We start from the raw sequence: 26,042 nt of genomic DNA, 5'->3' as shown, positions 1-26,042 counted from the left end.
TCATGTGTTCGCTGCCTTCCTGTGTCATAATGTCTCATGTGTTCCCTGTCTTCTTGTGTCATAATGTCTCATGTGTTCGCTGCCTTCCTGTGTCATAATGTCTCATGTGTTCCCTGTCTTCCTGTGTCATAATGTCTCATGTGTTCCCTGTCTTCTTGTGTCATAATGTATCATGTGTTCGCTGCCTTCCTGTGTCATAATGTCTCATGTGTTCCCTGTCTTCTTGTGTCATAATGTCTCATGAGTTCCCTGCCTTCCTGTGTCATGTCTCATGTGTTTCCTATGTGCCTGTGTCATAATGTCTCATGCGTTTCCTATGTTCCTGTGTCATAATGTCTCATGTGTTCCCTATGTTCCTGTGTCATAATGTCTCATGTGTTTCCTATGTTCCTGTGTCATAATGTATCATGTGTTCCCTATGTTCCCGTGTCATAATGTCTCATGTGTTCCCTATGTTCCTGTGTCATAATGTATCATGTGTTCCCTATGTTCCTGTGTCATAATGTCTCATGTGTTCCCCATGTTCCTGTGTCATAATGTCTCATGTGTTCCCTATGTTTCTTGTGTCATGTCTCATGTGTTCCCTATGTGCCTGTGTCATAATGTCTCATGCGTTCCCTATGTTCCTGTGTCATAATGTCTCATGCGTTCCCTATGTTCCTGTGTCATAGGGGGGCACGGGTGGCCCAGTCGTCTAAGGCGCCGCGATTCGCTGTGCAGAGTTGCGTCCCTTGGACACGCCAGAAACCTATGATTGTGGGTTCGAATCCCGGTTCGCCCCGATTATGTTTCTAGGTTTGTCAGCACCATACCCGTGCGAAGTGGTAAACGTCTGAGACCTGCATCACTTCGGGCTTTCCTCCCACATTAAGCTGACACGCCGCGATATAACTGGAATAATGTTAAAAGCGGCGTTAAACCCAACTCACTCACTCACTCAGTTCTGTGTCATAATGTCTCATGTGTTCCCTATGTTCCTCTGTCATAATGTCTCATCCGTTCCCAATGTTCCTGTCATGTCCAATGTGTCCCTATGTTCCCGTGTCATAATGTCTCATCCGTTCCCTATGTTCCTGTGTCATAATGTCTCACCCGTTCCCTATGTTCCTGTCATGTCCCATGTGTCCCTATGTTCCCGTGACATAATGTCTCATCCGTTCCCTATGTTCCTGTATCATAATGTCTCATCCGTTCCCTATGTTCCTGTGTCATGTCCCATGTGTCCCTATGTTCCCGTGTCATAATGTCTCATCCGTTCCCTATGTTCCTGTCATGTCTCATGTGTTCCCTATGTTCCTGTCTTATGTGTTCCCTATGTTCCTGTCTCATGTGTTTCCTATGTTCCTGTGTCATAATGTCTCATGCGTTCCCTATGTTCCTGTCATGTCCCATGCGTTCCTTATGTTCCGTGTCATAATGTCTCATCCGTTCCCTATGTTCCTGTCATGTCTCATGTGTTCCCTATGTTCATGTCTCATGTGTTTCCTATGTTCCTGTGTCATAATGTCTCATCCGTTCCCTATGTTCCTGTCATGTCTCATGTGTTTCCTACGTTCCTGTCATGTCCAATGTGTCCCTATGTTCCCGTGTCATAATGTCTCATCCGTTCCCTATGTTCCTGTGTCATAATGTCTCATCCGTTCCCTATGTTCCTGTCATGTCCCATGTGTCCCTATTTTCCCGTGTCATAATGTCTCATCCGTTCCCTATGTTCCTGTCATGTCTCATGTGTATCCTATGTTCCTGTGTCATGTCCCATGTGTCCCTATGTTCCTGTGTCATAATGTTTCATGTGTTCCCTATGTTCCTGTGTCATAATGTCTCATGTGTTCCTAATGTTCCTGTCATGTTTCATCTGTTCCCTATGTTCCCGTGTTAATGTCTCATGTGTTTCCTATGTTCCTGTGTCATAATGTCTGTGTTCCCTATGTTCCTGTGTCATAATGTCTCATATGTTCCCGTGTCATGTCTCATGTGTTTCCTATGTTCCTGTGTCATAATGTATGTTCCCTATGTTCCTGTGTCATAATGTCCAATGTGTTTCCTATGTCCCTGCGTCATAATGTCTCATGTGTTTCCTATGTTCCTGTGTCATAATGTATGTTTCCTATGTCCCTGCGTCATAATGTTTTGTGTTTCCTATGTTCCTGTTTCATAATGTCTCATGTGTTTCCTATGTTCCTGTCATAATGTCTCAAGTGTTCCCTATGTTCCTGTGTCATGTCTCATGTGTGTCCTATGTTCCTGTGTCATAATGTCTGTGTTCGATATGTTCCTGTGTCATAATGTCTCAAGTGTTCCCTATGTTCCCGTGTCATGTCTCATGTGTTCCCTATGTTCCTGTGTCATAATGTCTCATGCGTTCCCTATCTTCCTGTCATGTCTCATGTGTGTCCTATGTTCCTGTCTCATAATGTCTCATGTGTTTCCTATGTTCCTGTCATAATGTCTCAAGTGTTCCCTACGTTCCTGTGTTAATGTCTCATGTGTTTCCTATGTTCCTCTGTCATAATGTCTCATGTGTTCCCTATGTTCCCGTGTCATAATGTCTCATGTGTTTCCTATGTTCCTGTGTCATAATGTCTGTTTCCAATGTTCCCGTGTCATAATGTCTCATGTGTTCCCTATGTTCCTGTGTCATAATGTCTCATGTGTTCCCTATGTTCCTGTGTTAATGTCTCATGTGTTTCCTATGTTCCTGTGTTAATGTCTCAAGTGTTTCCTATGTTCCTGTCTCATAATGTCTTTGTTCCCTATGTTCCTGTGTCATAATGTCTCATGTGTTCCCTATGTTCCCGTGTCATAATGTCTCATGTGTTTCCTATGTTCCTGTGTCATAATGTCTGTGTTCCCTATGTTCCCGTGTCATAATGTCTCATGTGTTTCCTATGTTCCTGTCTCATAATGTCTTTGTTCCCTATGTTCCTGTGTCATAATGTCTCATGTGTTCCCTATGTTCCTGTGTCATAATGTCTCATGTGTTCCCTATGTTCCTGTGTCATAATGTCTCATGTGTTTCCTATGTTCCTGTGTCATAATGTCTCATGTGTTCCCTATGTTCCTGTGTCATAATGTCTCATGTGTTCCCTATGTTCCCGTGTCATAATGTCTCATGTGTTTCCTATGTTCCTGTGTCATAATGTCTGTGTTCCCTATGTTCCCGTGTTAATGTCTCATGTGTTCCCTACATTCCCGTGTTAATGTCTTATCAGTTCCCTATGTTCCCGTGTCATAATGTCTTCTCTGTCTTCCTGTATCTCAAGAAAGATTGGAATATAAATTTAACAAGTTTCTTAAGAAAAGCCGTTTAATGGTTTGACTGATAAAATACAGATACATCAGTACATCATAAGTACAGAAGCAAGATCACATCTGTTGGACACTATATACATGCATATGTTAATCCCCTGAGAAGACGTATATCTTCACACAAATTCAACACTATGAAGATATCTAGGTGTCATCTACACATCTATCACAGTCCATCCAAAGTCAACATTCTTTCGAATTTTTGAGAATGCTTTTGCTGATTGGATATATTACTTGTCAATATTAAACATATCAATGAAAACATCTCAGCAAAGTCTCACATTTCAGTATATATGTTTCAATGAATTGGAATAACATAAATCTTAACAAACACAATTTTGTTCCTTTTAACAACTGTTTCCTGCCCCATGTAGATATGCAAGCCATTGTTGGAAGAGTGGGGCTGATACAAGGGAGTTTGTTAAAAGGCTGCAGATTTACATGTAGACGAGCGTACGGTAATGGATCAGTAGGTACCCACAACTCGATCTCCAGAGTCCAGAACCAGAGACTCATGATTATACATGTATGATGATTATCTGCTCAAACTCCACTTGTGGAGAATCGCCAATATTAAAATGAAGAAGACTTCTGATGACTCTTAGTTTGAGTCCTCTCTAGACATCACTGCGTCGTCATTTACTGGAAATTAGAGAAAACAACTTATTAATAAAGTTAATAAACTTTGAAAACTATTAATGTACCTGTTCTCGGTGTCAACACAATTTCAAAGTCAATGTTCGATTATATTTCAATGAAAGCAACCCATATCTGGACGTTACTCCCATACCCGGTATTTCTTTATCAGGACGATCTGACTCAGAAGTTGCAGAATATGTACCAAGGTTTCATTGGACAAACGTGAATGTGAGATTGTCACTTACACCACATGCCCCGGGGTACCCATCCGTGCTGTGATGCGATCTTGGGCGGAGGTTATTGCACTTGTTGACCACTCGTTGTCCAGTATTGCCAGGGCGCTCTTGAAGTACTTGACCGCCTCGTCCACGTGGTCATTCATATGCTCCACCACGCCAAGGCCCTCCAGAGCTGACCAATGAAGTTCCTTGTCATCTTCCAACACAACAAACAGCATGATAAAGGAGTGATGCATACTGTAGAGTTACTATACAATGTACACACATGCATACCAAGGAACTCATGCGTTTAGTTTTTTTGTTCGTTTGTTTGTTGTTTAACGCCTCACTCAGCAATATTCCTGCTATATGATGGCTAGGTGTAAATAATCGAGTCTGGACCCGACAAATTCACAATCCAGTGATTGACATCATGAGCATATATCCACTCAGTTGGGATACGATGACATGCATCAACCTGGTCAGCACTCCTGACCACTTGATCCCATTAGTAGCCTCTTATGACAAGCATAGTCGCATCTTACGGCAAGCATGAAGACCTATTCTACCCCGGATCTTCATCGGTCTCATGTGTTTAGATTTAGCTAATGCATTGGACATCAAACTACATACATTTCTGCATTTTCTTGCAAATTCACTGACAGTATTTCACATATATGTGGGTATGTATTCAGCTGATGAGAAAGTTCATATCCATTCTTAAATCAAGTTAATTTATAAAATATTTTATTAAGAACCAGAGCCATTGTTATTTTCCACATCCTTATCTAATATCTTAAAATCAAGTCAATTTCCAAAATATTTTATTCAGAACCGGAGCCATTGGTAGTTTCCATAACCTTATCTAATATCTTAAAATCAAGTCAATTTCCAAAATATTTTATTCAGAACCGGAGCCATTGGTAGTTTCCACAACCTTATCTAATATCTTAAAATCAAGTCAATTTCCAAAATATTTTATTCAGAACCGGAGCCATTGGTAGTTTCCATAACCTAATCTAATATCTTAAAATCAAGTCAATTTCCAAAATATTTTATTCAGAACCGGAGCCATTGGTAGTTTCCACAACCTTATCTAATATCTTAAAATCAAGTCAATTTCCAAAATATTTTATTCAGAACCGGAGCCATTGGTAGTTTCCACAACCTTATCTAATATTTTAAAATCAAGTCAATTTCCAAAATATTTTATTCAGAACCGGAGCCATTGGTAGTTTCCACAACCTTAACTAATATCTTAAAATCAAGTCAGTTTCCAAAACAATTTGTGAAGAACTCGAGGCCACTGAGGTTCTATCAGCTGAGCATGTTTCTTCCCAGCATGAACAATGCTGAAAGTTGGGTCGTACCTCCCTCACAGGCTATGGTCAAGGCCTCCTGGTAGGCTGTGCTTGCCTTGTCCGCGTTCCCCCTGTGAACCTCCGCCAGACCGATGTGTATGTAGCACTTCCCTAGCTCCTTCACAGACATACGCTTGTCGGTTTGGTCATCATCTGTCAGATCATGTGGATCAGAGGTATTACACAAAGTTGTAATCTGTTCTTTCTAACTCTGCACATGCCACGATGATAGAATATGAATCGTTTAGTTTCAAATAAAAAAATTGTGATTCCAAGTTATTTGATTGTCCAACCAAGCAATTACAAAGAAATAGGCCACACCTACAAGTGGGCTACTGTTTCTGATTGGTTGATGATACATGTATATTTACTTGAGTGGGTGGGGTTTGTGGTGCATTATTCAGGATTTCGTATTGTTATCTACAGGATTCTTTTGTGTAAATCCGCTATTCACTCTGGCTTGATCCAAGAGTTGTCAGTTCACAAGTCAGGATCAAACCTTAGTGAATGTTGGTGAACGTTGCAGTCAGCAATATTCCTTCGCTTTCACGGCTAAATTGAGTCTAGACGAGACAACCTGTGTTTGGTAATACGACCACAATCCAAACTAGCAATGCACGAAGACACTATATCAGCAAGGTGACATTGTAACCATCCAATCCTCATTTAGTGAGTGAGTATGGTTTTTACGCCGCTTTTAGCAATATTCCAGCAATATCACAGTGGGGGACACCAGAAATGGGCTTCACACATTGTACCCATGTCGGGAATCAAACCTGGGTCGTCGGCGTGACGAGCAAACGCTTTAACCACTAGGCTACCAGACCGCCCCTGACGATAAGTACTGGATGCTGGAGACATATTCTGAAATGCATTTTTAACAGTTGTTTCATCTCCAACAGGGGCCTCATCTCAACAAGGTTATTGTGATAAATACCCAAATAATCCTCCTTAATGTCGAGATTAAACTGAAGTTGCTATAATATTGGGATATTAGGAATCATTCCCCCAATTCATTGTCGCCTTGCATGTAAATTATCAGGTGGAGGAAAATCACTCATCAACTAACCATAATTTGAAGATTGATAGAAAAGTAATTTATCATCCAAAACTGGCTCCCACAGGAGATATCGCTTGGGTGAGATCAAGCGATATCTACACTGTAGATATCGCTGCAATGAAATTACATCACAATGCTTTGCAGACCATTGTGACATCACTGGTTACCATGACGTCACAATCAAATGACATCACTAATGGCTCTGCTACTGAAGCTGTTAGCAGTACTTTTTACACTGAAAACACTGCTAATTACTGTCTAAAAATTGAAAAAGTTGGAAGAATGATGTTGGATGATAAATAAAATCTCACCCTTGTGTCTTTTGATATCAAATATATCAACACTCGTTGATAAAAGTGTCAAAAATCCTCGGCAAGCCTCGGAATTTTTCCACTTTTATCAACTCGTGTTGATATATGAGATATCAAAAGACACTCGGGTGAGATTCTCTATATCTTACTCTTGCATTCTCTCATCTTCTTATCTGGGCCACTCCCCAGAGCTCTGGTCAACTTGGTCCTGAAGAGGGTGTCCATGCTGCTGACTTTCCTGTCTTCAACAGTCCTGAACAGTTCTTCACGGATTTCACCCCACTGTTCTCTCTGCAAGGCGACTATGTCTGATATGGAGAACAAGAGGAAGGCATCAATATCACATCTTACATTTTCTGCATGAAAGAACATTCCCCGACCTTCCACTCTACCACTGGACCACAGAGGCCGTCCTATCAGATCATATAATCTGGTGTATCACGTCATGTCATGTGTAACAAGTCATGTAATATGGTGTATGAATGTCATGCCATGTTGTGTGGCAAGTCATATCAAGTCATGTAGTACAAGTTATGTAATCTTGTGTATCAAGTGATGTGATGTGGTGTACCAACTCACTGATGCAGCAGGGTAATGGTTGGTATATCAGTGTTGGGAGACAAACGATGTGTGTTTGTTTTCTGTAAATAATCAAGTCTGGGCCTGACAATCCAGTGATTGACATCAAGCAACTGGGATACAATGACATGCATCAACCAAGTCAGCAGCCTGACCACCTGATTCTGTTTGTCACCTCTTCCACAAGCAAGGGTTGCTGGGGACCAAAATTCTTACCCCGAATCCCCTCGGGTGGGGAGTCAGCTGCCGTAATGTAACACATCAGTAACTTTTCAAATCAACACATTTCTGGTTGGTTGGTTGGTTTGTTGTTTAACGCTGCACTCAGCAATATTCAAGCTATATGACGGTGGTCTGTAAATAATCGAGTCTGGACCAGACAATCCAGTGATTAATATCATGAGCATCGATCCACGCAATTGGGATCGATGACATGCATCAACCAAGTCAGCGAGCCTGACCACCCGATCCCGTTAGTCACCTTTTATGACAAGCATAGGCACCTTTTACGGCAAGCATGGGTTGCTGAAGACCTATTCTACCTCGGAATCTTCTAATTACCTTCACTTAACCTATCTTCCGATTCTGAGTCTGAGCTGTCACTGTCATCCTCCAGGGCTAGTGTCGACACCTTCCCCCATTGTGTGCCTGAGCTGGCAACAGGAGCACACTCCACCCCCACATCTTCATCTTCATCCTGTGAACCAACACCAGGATCAGAGTCATCATCATCAGGCCCACTGTATTCACCAGCACCAGCACCAGCACCAGCACCAGCACCAGCACCAGCAGCACCATCACCAGAAGCAACATCTACGTGGGATACATCAGGTGGGGTTTTATTTTGTTTTACTTTAGGTTCAAGCAAAGGCTCTGGTGGTTTTTCTTTGAATATAGGATTGTTTTGTAATCTCGAAACTGTTCGAAGTTTTTCAAGAAGAGAAATGTCCGTGCCTGTTGACTCAGGTCGGTATTTGAGGGTTGAGTCATCTGTGGCTTCTTCTATCAGATGGTACAGCACCCTCTTCACGATCTTTAATCTCCCAGCATTGATCAGCTCATCCAGCTCATCTTCCTGCTCTCTGAAATGCCCAAATTGTTTATGAGTAGCATTTATTAGTTATAGAACATGGATTTGTTTGTGTGTTGTTTAACGCTGTACTCAGCAATATTCAGCTATATGACAGCAGTCTGTAAATAATCGAATCTGTAACAGACAATCCAGTGATTGACATCATGAGCATTGATATACGCAATTAACAAGCCTAATCACCCGATCCTGTTGTTAGTCGCCTCTAACGAGCATGGGTTGCTGAAGACCGATTCCAACTTGGATCTTCAACGGTGTATAGAACATGGAGCCCATGAATTACTAACACCTGTGTATTCTAGAATGTAAACTCACTCAACAAGCTCCCAACAGTGTTAACATCCACGGATATAGGTTAGAAAGGGTTCCTGGCTAGATATAAACCAATACTGCTGTCAAAACTGACGTTGCATTAACAGGGGGTATGCTTGCAATGCATACACAGCTTTTATTTGGGAAAGGATGGGTGCATTTGCATTTGTGTAATTATCTTGATAATATCATCACCAAATGAGTTAATCATGTTGTTTTAGCAAACAATTTCAAAATGTACAAATGTTTCAAAAGATGGGGCTGCTCATTATTGCATCCCTGCATCCTGTGCACACACCATTGTCTCATCAGTATGACAAGGTCAACCCTGAAACACACAGCTCTGCCTCAACGGGATGTGGGTTAACAGGGGATAACCAGGCGCGGTCACAGTATCCCCTCATAAAACCTCTGCTTCAACAGGATGTCTGTTTACAGAGGTTAAACTGTACACATAAAACCTCTGCTTCAACAGGATGTCTGCTTACAGAGGTTAAACTGTACACATAAAACCTCTGCTTCAACAAGATGTCTGTTAACAGAAGTTAAACTGTACACATAAAACCTCTGCTTCAACAGGATGCCTGCTTACAGAGGTTAAACTATACACATAAAACCTCTGCTTCAACAGGATGTCTGCTTACAGAGGTTAAACTGTACACATAAAATCTCTGCTTCAACAGGATGTCTGCTTACAGAGGTTAAACTGTACACAAAACCTCTGCTTCAACAGGATGTCTGTTTACAGAGGTTAAACTGTACACATAAAACCTCTGCTTCAACAGGATGACTGTTTACAGAGGTTAAACTGTACACAAAACCTCTACTTCAACAGGATGTCTGTTCACAGAGGTTAAACTGTACACATGAAACCTCTAGTCAATAGGATGTCAGTTTACAGAGGTTGGCTTGTATACATAAAACTCTGCTTCAACAGATGGTTTACAGAGGTAGACCCATACACATAACACCTCCACTTTAATATAATTTTTTAATTTGAAGTTTACACGATATACGGCTTTTCCATTGGACGAGAGGTCGGACACATGACCGCAAAATTGACGTTCATAAGTGTATGAACGACACAATTTGACGTTCATACGTTTTTCACGAAATATATAGAGGTTACATGTGCTAGGATAGTCTGTAGGGCTGGGACGAGTCCAAATTTACCATGTACCTGACCCCCTATACCCGACCCAACCCGGGTACCGGCTGCAAGTCTCAAGAGTAGGGAACAAAATGTCTGATTGGTAATTGTTTTACCACAGTTCTGGCTAAAACTATTTAGATACATGTATCAAACAATCAGACCATGCGTTCACTGAAGTTGACTGAAGCTTTATCTTTACTCAAACAAATACAAGTCAAAAGGAATGTGTGCATTGTCAGAAAGAAATGCGAACATTAGCGACTTCTAGTGTAACTACTGAGCCATAGTGAGTTTTTGTCATTAAACCACGGGTCCGGGTAGTCCTGTGGGTACCCGGGTCCTACTCAGGACCCATCCGACCCGAGTAACCGAGTTACCCATCCCAGCCCTAATAGCCCTAATTTCAAAGTATTTTGGTTTACAGTGATTAGCATGTATACATTAAACCTCAACATCAACAGATGTCTGTTTACAGAGGTAAACATGTATACATAAAAATATACTATACTACACAACACTTAAAATATTACAGTACTTTCTATTTCTTGTTTAGTACAGTTAAATATCTGAGTAAATATCTTACTGGTCCAAAACATATTTCCCATTTCCTTTTCCTTCTGTTAATTATGAAAATAAAGCATAATCAATATATCCTCAGTACCCCCCACAATAACAATGCTTTTCGCAAAAAGAATTAAGTTTTTTAAACTGGTATCCACACTTGTTAGCGATTATAGAGGTAACGAATAGTATACGAAACCCAGTTTAACGATTGGGGGGTGGGGTGGGTGGGGGGACATTAAGCTACACACAGCGCGTGTTACATTCTCTTCGTTTTTTCTCGTTCATTGAACAGCTGCAGCAGGAAATGAGGTATCGCTGCAAGGAGCTTAATTAACATTATCCACAAATAGGCTTCCGGGTTTCTGTGCACGGGGAAAGATATCGTTTGAAATATCCTTTCACTGATTTATCTGGTAATTGTCAACCAATTGTCGCCGGATATATTTAGGGTTAGTTGCCAAGAGTTATCTCTGTTTCATTTTACGGACGCTTCATCTCTCAATCTTACTCCTGGTTGTCTTACCAGCAGTATCTCGTGCTAATACCTGGGATGTGACGTGGACACTTTCAAATGCCACTTTATGTCACGCCATTGTCGAGGGAAGACATTCTCTCTTCCTCGACTCATCAATTCATGTTGATGTGATTTATATATTTTTACAGGTAATAAATCCTTTTATACCTCATCCGCACCGCCTCAGTTCCCTCAATTACATCGTTGGCAGAACCCGCGACAAAATGGCGCCCGAACAGGGACTGAGGTAGAGCCACAACATCATTAACAACGTCATCACAACATCAACATCATCATTGAAGTCGTAATCGTCCACGTGATCATCGTTTTCAACCATATCATCATTATCACCTGAATCACCTTCACAGACTTTTTAAGTATATACTTTGACATTTTAATGATTTTATGATCATAAATCTTTATTGTCAAGCTGTGATAATTTATATTCAGACAGTGATATTCAAGGACGACTGTGATATTCAAGGACGACTGTGATAGACATTATATGCAGGCAAGGGTGCTTTAGAATATCTCCACCTGTACTTGTGTTGTACGCTTCTCATGGCGATGGACTCCGAACACTTCAAGAAATGTTGACATTATTTGTTTACAATCTGCAAAGATGAACTTTAACGTCTACTGATTGACTATTACACTTCTGATTTCACGCTGGAAATGTGTATGCCGTGGAAATTGGTGATATCTATACTGCATGTTTATGCTTTACTACCAGCTTTATCTATTTATTAGTATTTGTGCGCACTAGGTCCTGTTGCATGTATATGTATAGATATATATTCTTATAAATCCATATAGTAGATACTTCAAGTGTTTATTATGTGATGATAAGAATATTGACTAACACTGCAGTTATTTATTATTAGTTAGTTGATACTTTGTCTGGGATAAACATTAGTGTTTAGCTTTAGTTATAAATATTAGTGTTAGATATTGGGAGACAATTAGACAATCTGTATAAACGATGTCTACTTAGATAATTGTCTCATCTTGGACTTTGTTATTCAATTTCTTAGATTATTTCTTAGTTTATTTCATTCTTCAATATCTTAATTTAGCATTAGTTTTAGTATTTACTTCATTGGGTGAATGAGAATGATCGCGACCCACATCACCGGCATTAGCACTTATTAAACAAGCACTTGTTTTCGCGTCACTTTTCGCGTTCCGTGCCTTCACTTCGCGTGTTTACATCCGGTTACGTAACTTGTTCTTGACTACGCGTGTTGACATCGGTACTTTGCTTCCGCGTTATAGAAAATCTTATTTAATAAAATCATGTAGGGTTCATACTGAGTTTTCTTTTAATTACTGGTGACACTATTCCTGACTTTGTCATTGGTAATTACCTCCCTTTGCTCTTCACTGTTATATGCTTTACATTTTATTGCTATGAACTGACGTTTGGGTTACACGGTATCCTTAGCGATATTGGTTGGCTGTCACATCCGTGGTTTGTATTTGGTTGGTTTGCTGTTCCTGAGTTGGCAGTTGGTCTTGTGTATACACAAGCTGGTATTATTTTTGTTCTTTATATTGGCTTCAGTTGGTGAGGCACTTGTTGTGTTCCTGTTAATCCTTGTTTACCACTGAGGATAATCGGAACTTTGGTGATTGTGCATCTGTTGTTCTGGCAATAGATAGTCCTGTATCCGTACTTCATTGTTCAACATGGCTTCTGGAGGTGAGAACTGGAATGATGACAAGCCCATAACACAGGAAGACGAACAGAAGATGTTAGCATATCTCACTACCACTGGCCGGTATAACATTCATCCTGTACCCCCTTCCTTCTTGCTTCACCAAAGCAACGTATCTACGCCAGTACATAAAAGGGAGCCCATCACGCCAAGACATCTAGGATTACAACCTGGACACACCACTGATCAACATGTCCCTACAAATAGATCACCATACGAACACAGAGGATCTCTCAACCAGCAGATGTACCAATTTCAATTGCCTAGGATTTCCCATTTTTCCGGAGAAACTCCTGTACCGAAAACGGAGTCATCTTTTGAAACTTGGAAATGGGAAGTAAGATGCCTTATTCGAGATGATGCTTACCCACCTGCTATTCTGTCTCAGGCTGTGAGGAAGTCCCTCAAAGGTGATGCATCCAGTGTTCTTCTTTCACTAGGTGAGAGGACAACAGTTGACACTATCGTGAGGACACTGGAAGGACTATATGGCACGGTGGATAATCCGGAATCCCTGATGCAAGCTTTCTACACGACTCGTCAACAGGAATCTGAATCAGTTGCATCATGGGGAATTAGATTGGAAACCCTACTACAGAGAGCCACAGACAGAGGAAGCTTCATGGATGCTACATCGAGAGACAGTATTCTGAGGAATAAATTCTGGAGTGGATTATTTCGGGAAACATTAAAGAATGCTACCCGACCTTCATTTTACTCAGGACAGGATTTTGAGGATCTTCTGCAGACCACCAGAGAAATTGAACGTGAGATGCAAGGAGAGCCACATCCAAGGATGAGATCCAAGGTCCAACAGCAACCACACGTCATGGATAGGAACCCCACACCAGATACAGATTATTCTGCCAAGATATCTCAGCAGCTATCAGAAGTTATAAAGAGACTGGACAAGCTGGAACTAGCGCAGCCAAAGCAACAGCCCCAGACGGACAACAAACTTTTGAAGCAGATCTTGGATAGACTTTCAGTATTAGAAGCCCAGAAGGATTCTTCTACAGTTACAGGTATCCCAGTTAGAGGCAGAGGTCGTGGAAGACTTGAACGTGGGAGACGTGGTGGATCTTTAAACTAGAATGGCCTACTGCTGAAGGGCTAGTAGAGGCCAATGGAAGTGATAGCCCTAAACCAACAGATCTACATGACAGAATGATCGGAGAGGCTAATGAAACTCAAGTAGTCATCGCTGGAGTTAAATGTTCTGCACTTTTAGACACCGGATCCCAGATTACAACTGTCAGTCAAGCCTTTTACAACTCTACATTATCAGAGATTGAATGTCGGCCCCTAACTGAGTTTGAACTTCAAATAACTGGAGCTGGAGACACTAACATACCTTACTCTGGATACATTGATGTATCAATCTACATTCCTTGCTATGATGTCGAATTGCAGATTCCTATACTAATAACCAAGGATACAAAATACAACAAGAACATCCCTGCAGTGATTGGCATCAATGTTCTTAAGAGATTAAAATCCAGAAACCAGGAAACAGGAAAGGTATTACCAAAGGAATGGACTACTGCACTGGATTCAATTAGTTACAATGGCATTCTAGGAACAGTCAAGTCTACCAATGATAAACCTATCATTATTCAGCCAAATCAGATGGTCACCCTCAGTGGAATTATTCGTCATAGTCCAGGGAATTACACTGCTGTTACTGAACATCTTGAAGTTGAATACGACATGCATACAGGTTTGTCTGTTTGTCCACGCCTAGTTGAAGTTGGAAAACATGGGAAGTTATCCAGAATACCCGTTCGATGCTGCAACCTGTCTGCAAGAGTCATCACCATCCGTCCAAAGACCAGACTCTGTCAACTCCACCAAGTTCGTGTCATTACACAAGTGCCCCTGGATGTATCTGCTAAAAAGACGAATCATGTATCAGAGGACACAACAGATACTTCTTCTCAGCACTGCAAATCAAGGATTGATCTCTCTGACAGCCATCTTGATGACCCACAGAAGCAAGTAGTCTCTGACATGCTACAGCGTTGGGATTGCATCATGTCTTCAGATATCACAGACTTAGGTTGCTGCAACACTGTGAAGCATGGAATCAGGTTGACAGATGATACTCCTTTCAAGCAGCCACATCGAAGAATCCCTCCTGGATTATTTGAAGAAGTAAGGGAACACTTACATGAGATGATAGCATGTGGAGCCATTAGAGAATCTCACAGTCCCTACTCATCTAATGTGGTGTTAGTCCGCAAAGAGGATAACAGTCTACGTTTCTGTTTTGACATGAGATTGTTGAATTCAAGAACAGTTCGGGATTCCTACTCAATTCCAAGAATTGATGAAACTTTAGATTGTCTGTCTGGATCGAGATTGTTCTCCAAGTTGGACTTGCGCTCTGGATACTGGCAAGTTGAGCTTGAGGAAAAGGACAAGGAGAAAACTGCATTTTCCGTTGGACCATTAGGTTTTTATGAATGTAATAGAATGCCATTCGGTCTAACCAATGCTCCAGCAACATTTCAAAGGCTCATGGAGAAATGCATGGGAGATTTAAATCTAAGAGAATGTCTCATCTACCTTGATGACATCATCATCTTCTCAAGCACATTTGACGAGCACTTGGAACGACTGGAAGCAGTATTTCAAAGACTCAGAAATAACGGACTGAAGCTAAAACCATCTAAATGTCAGCTTTTCAGAGAAAGGGTGAAGTATCTTGGTCACATTGTATCTGTTAATGGAATCGAGACTGATCCAGAAAAGATTAGTGCTCTGAAGACCTGGCCAGTACCACAGAATACAGAAGATGTTCGCAAATTCCTAGGATTTACTGGGTACTACAGGCGATTTGTGAAGGATTTTGCCAAGATCACTAAGCCACTCAATGATTTGCTCGTAGGACAACCCAAGAAGAAGAGCAGGCGACCTACAAAAGAGATCAACAATTGGATCTGGTCAGGAGAACAGCAAGCAGCATTTGATACTCTCATCCATCATTTAACGCAACCACCGATACTCGCCTATGCTGATTATTCCCTGCCTTTTGAGGTACACACAGATGCAAGCCGAGCTGGACTTGGAGCAGTTCTTTATCAGAAGCAACAAGGACGTTTGAGGGTTGTAGCCTATGCCAGTAGAGCTCTACGGAAGAGTGAGAAGAATTACCCAGCTCACAAACTGGAATTCCTGGCACTCAAGTGGGCAGTAACTGACAAGTTCCACGAATATCTCTATGGAAACAAGTTTGAAGTGAAGACGGATAATAATCCTTTGACATATGTCCTCACTACTGCTAAACTTGATGCCACTGGACATCGCTGGCTAGCAGCACTTTCAGCATATGATTTCAAGATCATTTATCGCCAGGGAAACAAGAACCAAGATGCAGATGGATTGTCCAGACGGCATAATCATGGAGCTGATTTAACCAAACTGGATGTTCCAAGTATCAAGGCCATCTGTCAAGTTCACCAGGCGATAGGTACTCGTGCTGAAAGTCTTACCTTTCATGAGGATGCCATATATCCAGAGGAACCATCCCTGCCTTTAGCCTCGAAAGAACACAACTGGAGGAAAGAACAATCACTGGATAAAACACTTGCTCGGCTGATATCACTTTTGAACCTAGGACACAAGCCAACAGCACGCCAACGTTCTCTTGAAGATCAATCCGTCAGGAAACTCCTTCTGGAATGGGACAAGTTTTTCCTAAACAGGTTCTCTATCGAAGTGTGAACAGTTGTGATGGAGTTGTACATCAAATTGTGTTACCAACCATACACAAGGAAACAGTTCTCAAGGCCATCCATGATAATTCAGGACATCAAGGCAGAGACCGTACTCTCGACTTAATTCGAAACAGGTTCTTCTGGACTGGCATGAATGAAGATGTAGAGAGATACATTCGTAAATGTGGAAACTGCATCAGACGAAAATCACCTGTAACAAGGAAATCAGCTGAGCTAGTCAACATTCAGACAACCCAACCAATGGAACTAGTGTGCATGGACTACTTGCAATTGGAGGAATCAAAAGGAGGATTCGGGAACATTCTTGTGATCACAGATCATTTTACAAGATATGCTATTGCCATACCAACCAAAAATCAATCCGCAAAGACAACAGCAAGAGTTCTTTTTGATAATTTCCTTGTGCACTATGGATTTCCAGCCAAACTTCACAGCGACCAAGGGAGAAACTTTGTAGGCAATATCATCAAGGAGTTATGTCAACTGACAGGAATTCGGAAGACTCGAACCACACCATATCATCCCCAAGGAAACGGAATGTGTGAGAGATTCAACCAGACTCTTCTGAACATGTTGGGAACCCTTGAAGAAGATAAGAAAAATGACTGGAAGACTTATGTTTCTCCACTGGTTCACGCCTACAATGCCACAAAGCATGAGAGTACAGGATACTCACCTTTCTACCTTATGTTTGGTCGACATCCACGCCTGCCTGTTGATGCTTTCCTTGGAGTCAAGAAGATTGGTGATGACCACACTACAACGACTGAATATATCAACAAATTGAGAAAGAGATTAAACTTTGCTTATGAAAGTGCATCACGTGAAGCCCAAAGAGCTGGTCGACGTCATAAGAAAAGATATGATGCCAAAGTGCGCGCCTCAACTCTCCAACCTGGTGACCGTGTCCTTGTTCGTCTTGTAGGACTTACTGGGAAACACAAGCTTGCTGATAAGTGGGGACGGGATGTGTTCCAAGTGGTAAACCAACCAAATGAGGACATCCCAGTATTCACCCTGCAACAGGAAGATGGCAAAGGACCGACGAAGACACTTCATCGGAACATGCTCCTGCCACTTGTGTCAATACCAGCAGAACCAGTGTTTGGACATCAGAAAAACAATGAAAGAAAGGCAGGGATGAAGAAATCTGTGTCCTTGAAGGTGAAAGAATACCAAGAACTCATGGAGCCAGAAGACGAAGAACCCGAGGAAGTATTTGTATTGTTACCAGATCATATTAGTCCACCAGTGTCTCAGGTTACTGGATCCAATGGAACTAACTTTGGTCGAGATCTTGAAGAAAGAACTGAAGCTAATAGAGAGGAATCCATGGAAACAGTAGGAACTGTAATGGAGCTTGAAGACTCATTTCCTGCTGACACGTCTCCTGGACCATCATCTAACAGTTCTCCAACACACTATACTTCCAGCCCTCCTGAACAGTCATCTGCTTCAGCGGAAGAGGAGCCCGGTACAACGTCTGCTCATGACGAGGATGTAGTTGCAGACTCCACTGATCATGTGTCAGAACGGAACTCTGATATGGGGAGGCCTACCCGTAACAGAGCTCCTCCGTTTTGGCTCAGAAATGGCGATTGGGTAACTGACTACAGTATTCTTGCCAAACCATCTGTTTACTCTGATAAAGATGTTTTCCTTTCTGAGGATACATCATCGGCCGCTGGTATCCCAGAATCGTTTGAGGTTTTTGTATAGTTGTGTTATCAACTTTCAACGTTGTGAGCTCATAATGTGTGTAAGTAGTTGTATAAAGGTTTCACTTTTCTCTGTTTGGATGCTTCAGCACATTTAAATGTTGAGGACAACATTTCTCAAAGGGGGGGAAGGTGTCGCCGGATATATTTAGGGTTAGTTGCCAAGAGTTATCTCTGTTTCATTTTACGGACGCTTCATCTCTCAATCTTACTCCTGGTTGTCTTACCAGCAGTATCTCGTGCTAATACCTGGGATGTGACGTGAACACTTTCAAATGCCACTTTATGTCACGCCATTGTCGAGGGAAGACATTCTCTCTTCCTCGACTCATCAATTCATGTTGATGTGATTTATATATTTTTACAGGTAATAAATCCTTTTATACCTCATCCGCACCGCCTCAGTTCCCTCAATTACATCGTTGGCAGAACCCGCGACACATTTAAGGCATATGATTTTACCTTTTCAACCTTTGTAGGAAGTTGTGATATTCCCGCTCTAACTGACTGTAACACAGGAACTCGCTCATGTCGACCGACGCTTACAACCTAGAAATAGGATTGGAGAACTAACTGGGTATCGTAGAAGGCGAGATGGCAGGTCCTCTTGTGTTGTGTTGTAACATATTACTTTGTGTAGAACTAGTTCTAAACGGTCGGCAACAATGCAGTTTACCGGGCGCAGCCCGAGCTCTACCATCCGCTCAATTACCGCGCTATAGTGCCACCGCTGTCTCGTTATACCGTCGGTCATGTTGACATAAACAATTGCGGGTGTGGTTTCAAGAAAAGATGAATGGGAGAGCGGGCAGTGACGTCACACGCATGCGCAATTCATTGTTTACTGAATTACGCATGCATGTCAATGGGGATTCTAATGACCTGTTAAACGAGCACTGATTACATGTGATAGCGCCTGTGGTCCAGTGGTAGAGCGTTGGCTAATTAACGCATTAATTAGCAGAGCCGGTGAGCGCTAATTGGATCTGAAAAAGTGCGCCCGGTAAAGTGCACTACTCCCCAAATATTTGTATGATTTGCACACACGACCTGAACGACAAACCTTTATATTTGAGTGTAGCAATTTAAACTTAATGATACAGTGTACTTCAATACATTACTTAACTGTAAGCAACATGATGGCTTGAGTAAGCGGTTTACTTCACGTCGCAATAAACAACGTAAAAATATGAATATTACAATAAGAAATACATATATGCACATCAAAACATCTGTCCAGTCCCGATGATCCATCATTTAGTCGGATGTAGCAGTAATTCTTGATTGTTGTTTTGTCTTAATCAAAACAAAACCAGTAATTTGGCCGATAATATGTATTGCGAACAGAAAGAAGTTTAGTACGTTTGAATACATATCAGCACCACCAAACTATTTGTTCACATTTCATTACAATGACGTTCGAGGTATTAATAATCATGACATGATAACTCAAGTCTGAGAAAATATTCTTTCCCGGCCATATTCGGGGCTGTAGCTGAAGTTGCGTCTCAAGCAATCTGGAATAGAGATAGGAGTTTGTCCTTGTCGGAATCTAGCGGTGTCATATATAGTAATACTTACCTTCTGTGTTAACATTGACCTTATTTAAATCCGATAGTATATACATACATGACCTCTGAGCAAACATGGGGCGGTCGGGTAGCCTTGTGGTTAAAGCGTTCGCTCGTCACGCCGATGACCCGGGTTAGATTCCCGACATGGGTACAATGTGTGAAGCCCATTTCTGGTGTCCCCCGCCGTGATATTGCTGGAATATTGCTAAAAGCGGCGTAAAATCAAACTCACTCACTCACTGAGCAAACATGACAATTGTACATTTCCAGCATGTTTGTTTGTTTGTTGTTTAACGCTGCACTCGACAATATTAGAGCTTTGTGACGGCAGTCTGTAAATAATCGAGTCTGGACCAGACAATCCACTGATTGACATCATGAGCATCGATCCACATAATTGGGATACGATGACATGCATCAACCAAGTCGGCGAGCCTGACCACCCGACCCCGTTAGTCGCCTCTTACGACAAGCATAGTCGCCTTTTACAGTAAGTATGGGTTGCTGAAGACAAACCGGATCTTCACACTGCTTCGTGCGACTTGGCGTGGCGTGACGTAGCGTTGTATATGTGGCATGGATGAATCGTATAAATCAGGGAGTACCTTGTTATATCTTATCATAACATCAACTTTATTTTGACTACGATGTACATTCTTTATGAGTGTCTCGCGAGACAAATTGGCTGGGTGCTCATATATTTGTTTTAAAACTATAAAACTACTATTGATTTACACGTGTGTAGCGCACTGAGATACCATGCTGCAGTTTAACATGAATACCCCACTCAGACACAGTATACTGACTCCGAGCCGACCAGCCCTGGTATTAGTGCCTTAATGCCGAGCGCCAGACAGGGTAACAACAAGTACCATCTTTTAACGTATGTTGGTATGACGCTGACGGTCATCGAACCCCGGACCTTCCACTCTCCGGACGGACGCTCTACCACTAGACCACAAAGGTGGTCGATATGATTAAGCCTTAGAAAGGGGGTATCCTTTATTTTATAAATCTTAACATAAAATATGCGATATTATTTGTATGTTGTGAAGGCTGACTCAGCTTACTTACATCAATAACTTACCATTCTTTTCGAAATTCCAGTACTAGGTTCTCGTCCGAGATCGCCATATACCATGACGTTTGGCCTAAACCGTCTTATACCTGCAGCTAGATTTAAGAATGTTAGGTGTACCTTTTCGATTATTTCGGCGTAGTGAAAGCCCCTTATTTCAGAACCATAAAGTAAAAAAGGGAAAACAATTGTATCAAACGTTTCGATAAGGCAATCTAGTGGTAAATGTAAATTTCTGGCATGTTTTAATAGGCTAATTGTAGTTTTCATGCTTCCATATTTAACAGATGTATTCATTTTCTATCTCGGTGTAAAGGGATACCAACTTAATTAACTGTCTATCGAAAAGTGGCCGAAATTAAATTTGTCTTTACACCAGTCAGCTGGACCTGACCCAATGATGACTATTTTCATTTTTTTAAATATATATCTGGTTTCCCGTCATTACAGTACTTATGAAAAGTATTGAGTTTATTCTGGCGCTGCTGTCGGCACAAAAAAGTACTGTATCATCGTCGTATAGAATTAAAATGAGTTTTATAAAACCTCATGATTTAATCCTGTTACAGTATTCTAAATGGATTCTTTCACATTTATTATCAGTAAGATTTTGTTCAAAATCATTTGGTTAAATAAGAGTTTCTCTGTGTCTAACGCCCATTTATCATCACACACGATTTAATGTTAAGGTACATATTTATAATAAGAATATATATCTTTGCTTTAACACCGCGTCTTAGCATTTTGGTTCAAAGCCCCACTCTCAATATTCTGTCGAACGCCTTGGAAAAATCAATAAACGCACAATACTGTTTCTTTGACTTTAACTTTTGAGATTGGAATAAATTTTGCAGAAAAAAGAGAGTATCTATTGCAGAGAATCTTTCGAAATCCACCGTGAATACGAGAAATCATATTATATTCTTCCATAAATACAGAAAGTCTATTGTTAAAAATGTTAATGTAATACTTGAAAATGTGACAGGAGACAGAGAGAAACGCCCCCAAAAGACTCAATTAGCAATGTCAATATCGGGTGTGACACAGGGGGGATGTCTGAAGTAACAGCCGGCCATGGTAGTACATGTTGTGCAGCCTCTGTTACAAAACGTGCAACTTGCGGGCGGACATTATCCTGCTACAATGTCACGTCCCTGCATTTGCTCAAAGGTTACAACATGATCTCGAACGATGTATCCTGGTAGCGTATGCCTTTCAAATTACCATTAACAAAATATTTGGGATAACACTTTCCTAGTAAAGTACAGATTCTAGTACCTTTTGGGGTTAAGTCCCATCCGGGATTCGAAACCACACTGTCAGAGTGTGGCACCTAGTCGCCAGCACAAAAGTTCAGCGATTTAACCCACTCAGCCACTGAGGCTTCCACAAAAATGAGAGTCCGATAACTAGTAGCTTAGATCACGTACTTTGTGTACCCCTCTGACAAGTGTAAATTGGCACGGCTCCCATGACCGAAAGCTATGGGACTAAATAAATGTTAGGAATATATGAAAACCACATCCTTCAATATACATTTTGGAAATTTCTATATATTTGATATTGATCTCATATTGATGTTGTCGCTACCGACTGGAAGACAACTACACGGACACTGTGTGGCCCTCCATATCCTCGTAAATAGTAGGTAGAATCATATTATGCAAAGTGTGTGAGCGAGTTTGACTTTACGGCGCTTTTAGCAATATACCAGCAATATCACGGCGGGGCTGGGCTGCACACATTGTACCCATGTGGGGAATCGAGCCCGGGCCTTCTGCGTGACGTGCGAATGCTTTAACCACTGGGCTACCCCACATCCCTTATCATGCCAAGAAGCTGATGTAGCAGTTGAAAGGGTTATCAAATAACAGTTGCCATCGAACAGTCGCAACTGACATATACACGCATGGTGCCTTGAGTATTAGCTTTAATAGGCAATTCCGGAATAAAATAGTTCCCCCAAAAGCGAGGAACATCGGTTTTATATGCTCATTAAATGAGAAGGTCTGTTAAGAACTACCTCAGTAAGTCAATCACAATGACAGAGCGTCGTAATACATTATATTTACATCAAGTACAAGACGTCAAAATGGCCGTCACGATAAACGTGACGGGAGATATTTCCGAAGTTGTTAATTAACCGGTTACAGGCCGGAAAAGCCACATTTCGTAAATAGATAGCCCAAATTGATGTGGCTCTCGCGGCAATGGTTATGGTTGCGTGATTGTATATGTCTGTTTAGAGAGGTTAAACTGTACACATAAAACCTCTGCTTCAACAGGATGCCTGCTTACAGAGGTTAAACTGTACACATAAAACCTCTGCTTCAACAGGATGTCTGTTTACAGAGGTTAAACTGTACACATAAAACCTCTGCTTCAACAGGATGTCTGTTTACAGAGGTTACACTGTACACATAAAACCTCTGCTTCAACAGGATGTCTGTTTACAGAGGTTAAACTGTACACAAAACCTCTGCTTCAACAGGATGTCTGTTTACAGAGGTTAAACTGTACACATAAAACCTCTGCTTCAACAGGATGTCTGTTTACAGAGGTTAAACTATACACATAAAACCTCTGCTTCAACAGGATGTCTGTTTACAGAGGTTAAACTGTACACATAAAACCTCTGCTTCAACAGGATGTCTGCTTACAGAGGTTAAACTGTACACATAAAACCTCTGCTTCAACAAGATGTCTGTTAACAGAAGTTAAACTGTACACATGAAACCTCTGCTTTAACGGGATGTATGTTTACAGAGGTTAAACTGTACACATAAAACCTCTGCTTCAACAGGATGACTGTTTACAGAGGTTAAACTGTACACAAAACCTCTACTTCAACAGGATGTCTGTTCACAGAGGTTAAACTGTACACATGAAACCTCTAGTCAATAGGATGTCAGTTTACAGAGGTTGGCTTGTATACATAAAACTCTGCTTCAACAGATGGTTTACAGAGGTAGACCTATACACATAACACCTCCACTTTAATATAATTTTTTAATTTGAAGTTTACACGATATACGGCTTTTCCATTGGACGAGAGGTCGGTCACATGACCGCAAAATTGACGTTCATAAGTGTATGAACGACACAATTTGACGTTCATACGTTTTTCACGAAATATATTCAGGTGACATGTGCTAGGATAGTCTGTAGGGCTGGGACGAGTCCAAATTTACCATGTACCTGACCCCCTATACCCGACCCAACCCGGGTACCCACTTCAATTTTCAAGAGTAGGGAACAAAATGTCTGATTGGTAATTGTTTTACCACAGCCCTGGCTAAAACTACTTAGATACATGTATCAAACAATCAGATCATATGCGTTCACTGAAGTTGACTGAAGCTTTATCTTTACTCAAACAAATACAAGTCAAAAGGAATGTGTGCATCGTCAGAAAGAAATGCAAACATTAGCGACTTCCAGTGTAACCACTGAGCTATATTGAGCTTTTGTCATTAAACAATATATCACGTGACTAGCCACGGGCCCGGGTAGTCCTGTGGGTACCGGGTCGTACTCAGGACCCACCCATCCAACCCGAGTTACCCATCCCAGCCCTAATAGCCCTAATTTCAAAGTATTTTGGTTTACAGTGATTAGCATGTATACACTAAACCTCAACATCAACAGATGTCTGTTTACAGAGGTAAACATGTATACATAAAAATATACTATACTACACAACACTTAAAATATTACAGTACTTTCTATTTCTTGTTTAGTACAGTTAAATATCTGAGTAAATATCTTACTGGTCCAAAACATATTTCCCATTTCCTTTTCCTTCTGCTAATTATGAAAATAAAGCATAATCAATGTATCCTCAGTATCCCCCACAATAACAATGCTTTTCGCAAAAAGAATAAAGTTTTTAAAACTGGTTTCCGTTTGTAAGCGTTCATAGAGGTTAGGAATAGTATACGAAACCCAGTTTAACGATTGGGGGCAAGGTGACATTAAGCTCCACACAGCGCGTGTTACATTCGCTTCGTTTTTCTCGTTTATTGAACAGCTCCAGTAGGAAATGAGATATCGCTGCAAGGAGCTTAAATAACATTATCAACAAACAGGCTTCCGGGTTTCTGTGCAAGGGAAAGATATCGTTTGAAATATCCTTTCACTGATTTATCTGGTAACTGTCAACCAATTAAGGCATATGATTTTACCTTTTCAGTCTCTGTAGAAAGTTGCGATATTCCCGCTCGAACTGACTGTAACACAGGAACTCGTCCATGTCGACCGACGCTTAGGCTACGACCTAGAACTAACTGGGCATCATAGAAGGCGAGATGGCAGGTCCTCTTGTGTTGTAACATACTACTTCATGTAGTTCTAAACGTGGTCAACAACAAACTTGTACTGGGAAATAATGCCCAACCCTCCATCATGTCCGTGGCATCGATCAGTATGGCTACGAACCAGAACTTGCAGCAGAATCGTCCGAAATGAGAAGGTTTCCGAAAATAGCTTCCTGGGTCAGAGGTCAGGTGCGTTTTCGCAATACGACCTGCAGTGAGCCATGAACGCTGACATATATGGGCATGTAAACAATCGTATATTGAAATGATCCATAGTTTTTGTGTAATATTTTCGCCGTGCATGCTGTAGATATATACCTATGTCTTGACAGACACATATTTGTATGATTTGCATACACGACCTGAACGACAAACCTTTATATTTGAGTGTAGCAATTTAAACTTAATGATACAGTGTACTTCAATACATTACTTAACTGTAAGCAACATGATGGCTTGAGTAAGCGGTTTACTTCACGTCGCAATAAACAACGTAAAAATAAGAATATTAAAATAAGAAATATATATATGCACATCAAAACATCTGTCCAGTCCCGATGATCCATCATTTAGTCGGATGTAGCAGTAATTCTTGATTGTTGTTTTGTCTTAATCAAAACAAAACCAGTAATTTGGCCGATAATATGTATTGCGAACAGAAAGAAGTTTAGTACGTTTGAATACATATTAGCATCACCAAACTATTTGTTCACATTTCATTACAATGACGTTCGAGGTATTAATAATCATGACATGATAACTCAAGTCTGAGAAAGTGTTCTTTCCCG

General features: G+C 41.1%; 1 protein-coding gene across 2 annotated transcripts; it reads right to left on the bottom strand.

The window, feature by feature from the left end:
* Positions 1-3,319: 3,319 nt before the first annotated feature.
* Positions 3,320-25,403, bottom strand: LOC139461283 (uncharacterized). Of its 2 annotated transcripts, XM_071242915.1 has the most exons (6): positions 25,123-25,403; positions 8,039-8,559; positions 7,048-7,206; positions 5,537-5,680; positions 4,194-4,383; positions 3,320-3,951 (listed from the first exon to the last, which is right to left on the bottom strand). In XM_071242915.1, exons 1-6 carry the CDS (start codon positions 25,188-25,190, stop codon positions 3,945-3,947), a joined length of 1,089 nt encoding a protein of 362 aa, XP_071099016.1. In that variant the 5' UTR covers positions 25,191-25,403; the 3' UTR covers positions 3,320-3,944. The 2 variants fall into 2 exon arrangements, with proteins under 2 accessions (XP_071099016.1, XP_071099021.1); XM_071242920.1 differs by lacking the exon at positions 3,320-3,951 and having other exon boundaries at positions 4,190-4,383.
* Positions 25,404-26,042: the final 639 nt, after the last annotated feature.

Source organism: Haliotis cracherodii, unplaced genomic scaffold (assembly GCF_022045235.1).
Source record: "Haliotis cracherodii isolate W230 unplaced genomic scaffold, xgHalCrac1.p SCAF_1, whole genome shotgun sequence".
Taxonomy (NCBI): domain Eukaryota; kingdom Metazoa; phylum Mollusca; class Gastropoda; order Lepetellida; family Haliotidae; genus Haliotis; species Haliotis cracherodii.
Note: the sequence above shows the minus strand (reverse complement) of the source record. Positions and strands in the feature narration are given on the sequence as shown.

What these genes read in the sequence shown, in the direction of transcription:
- LOC139461283 (XM_071242915.1), bottom strand. Translation starts at nt 25,190, where the DNA reads ATGGACGAGTTCCTGTGTTACAGTCAGTTCGAGCGGGAATATCGCAAC. An exon ending in GGAAGATAGGTTAAGTGAAG is followed by an intron (nt 7,207 to 8,038) that starts GTAATTAGAAGA and finishes TCTCCATATCAG; the next exon opens with ACATAGTCGCCTTGCAGAGA. An exon ending in GACCATAGCCTGTGAGGGAG is followed by an intron (nt 4,384 to 5,536) that starts GTACGACCCAAC and finishes TTGTGTTGGAAG; the next exon opens with ATGACAAGGAACTTCATTGG.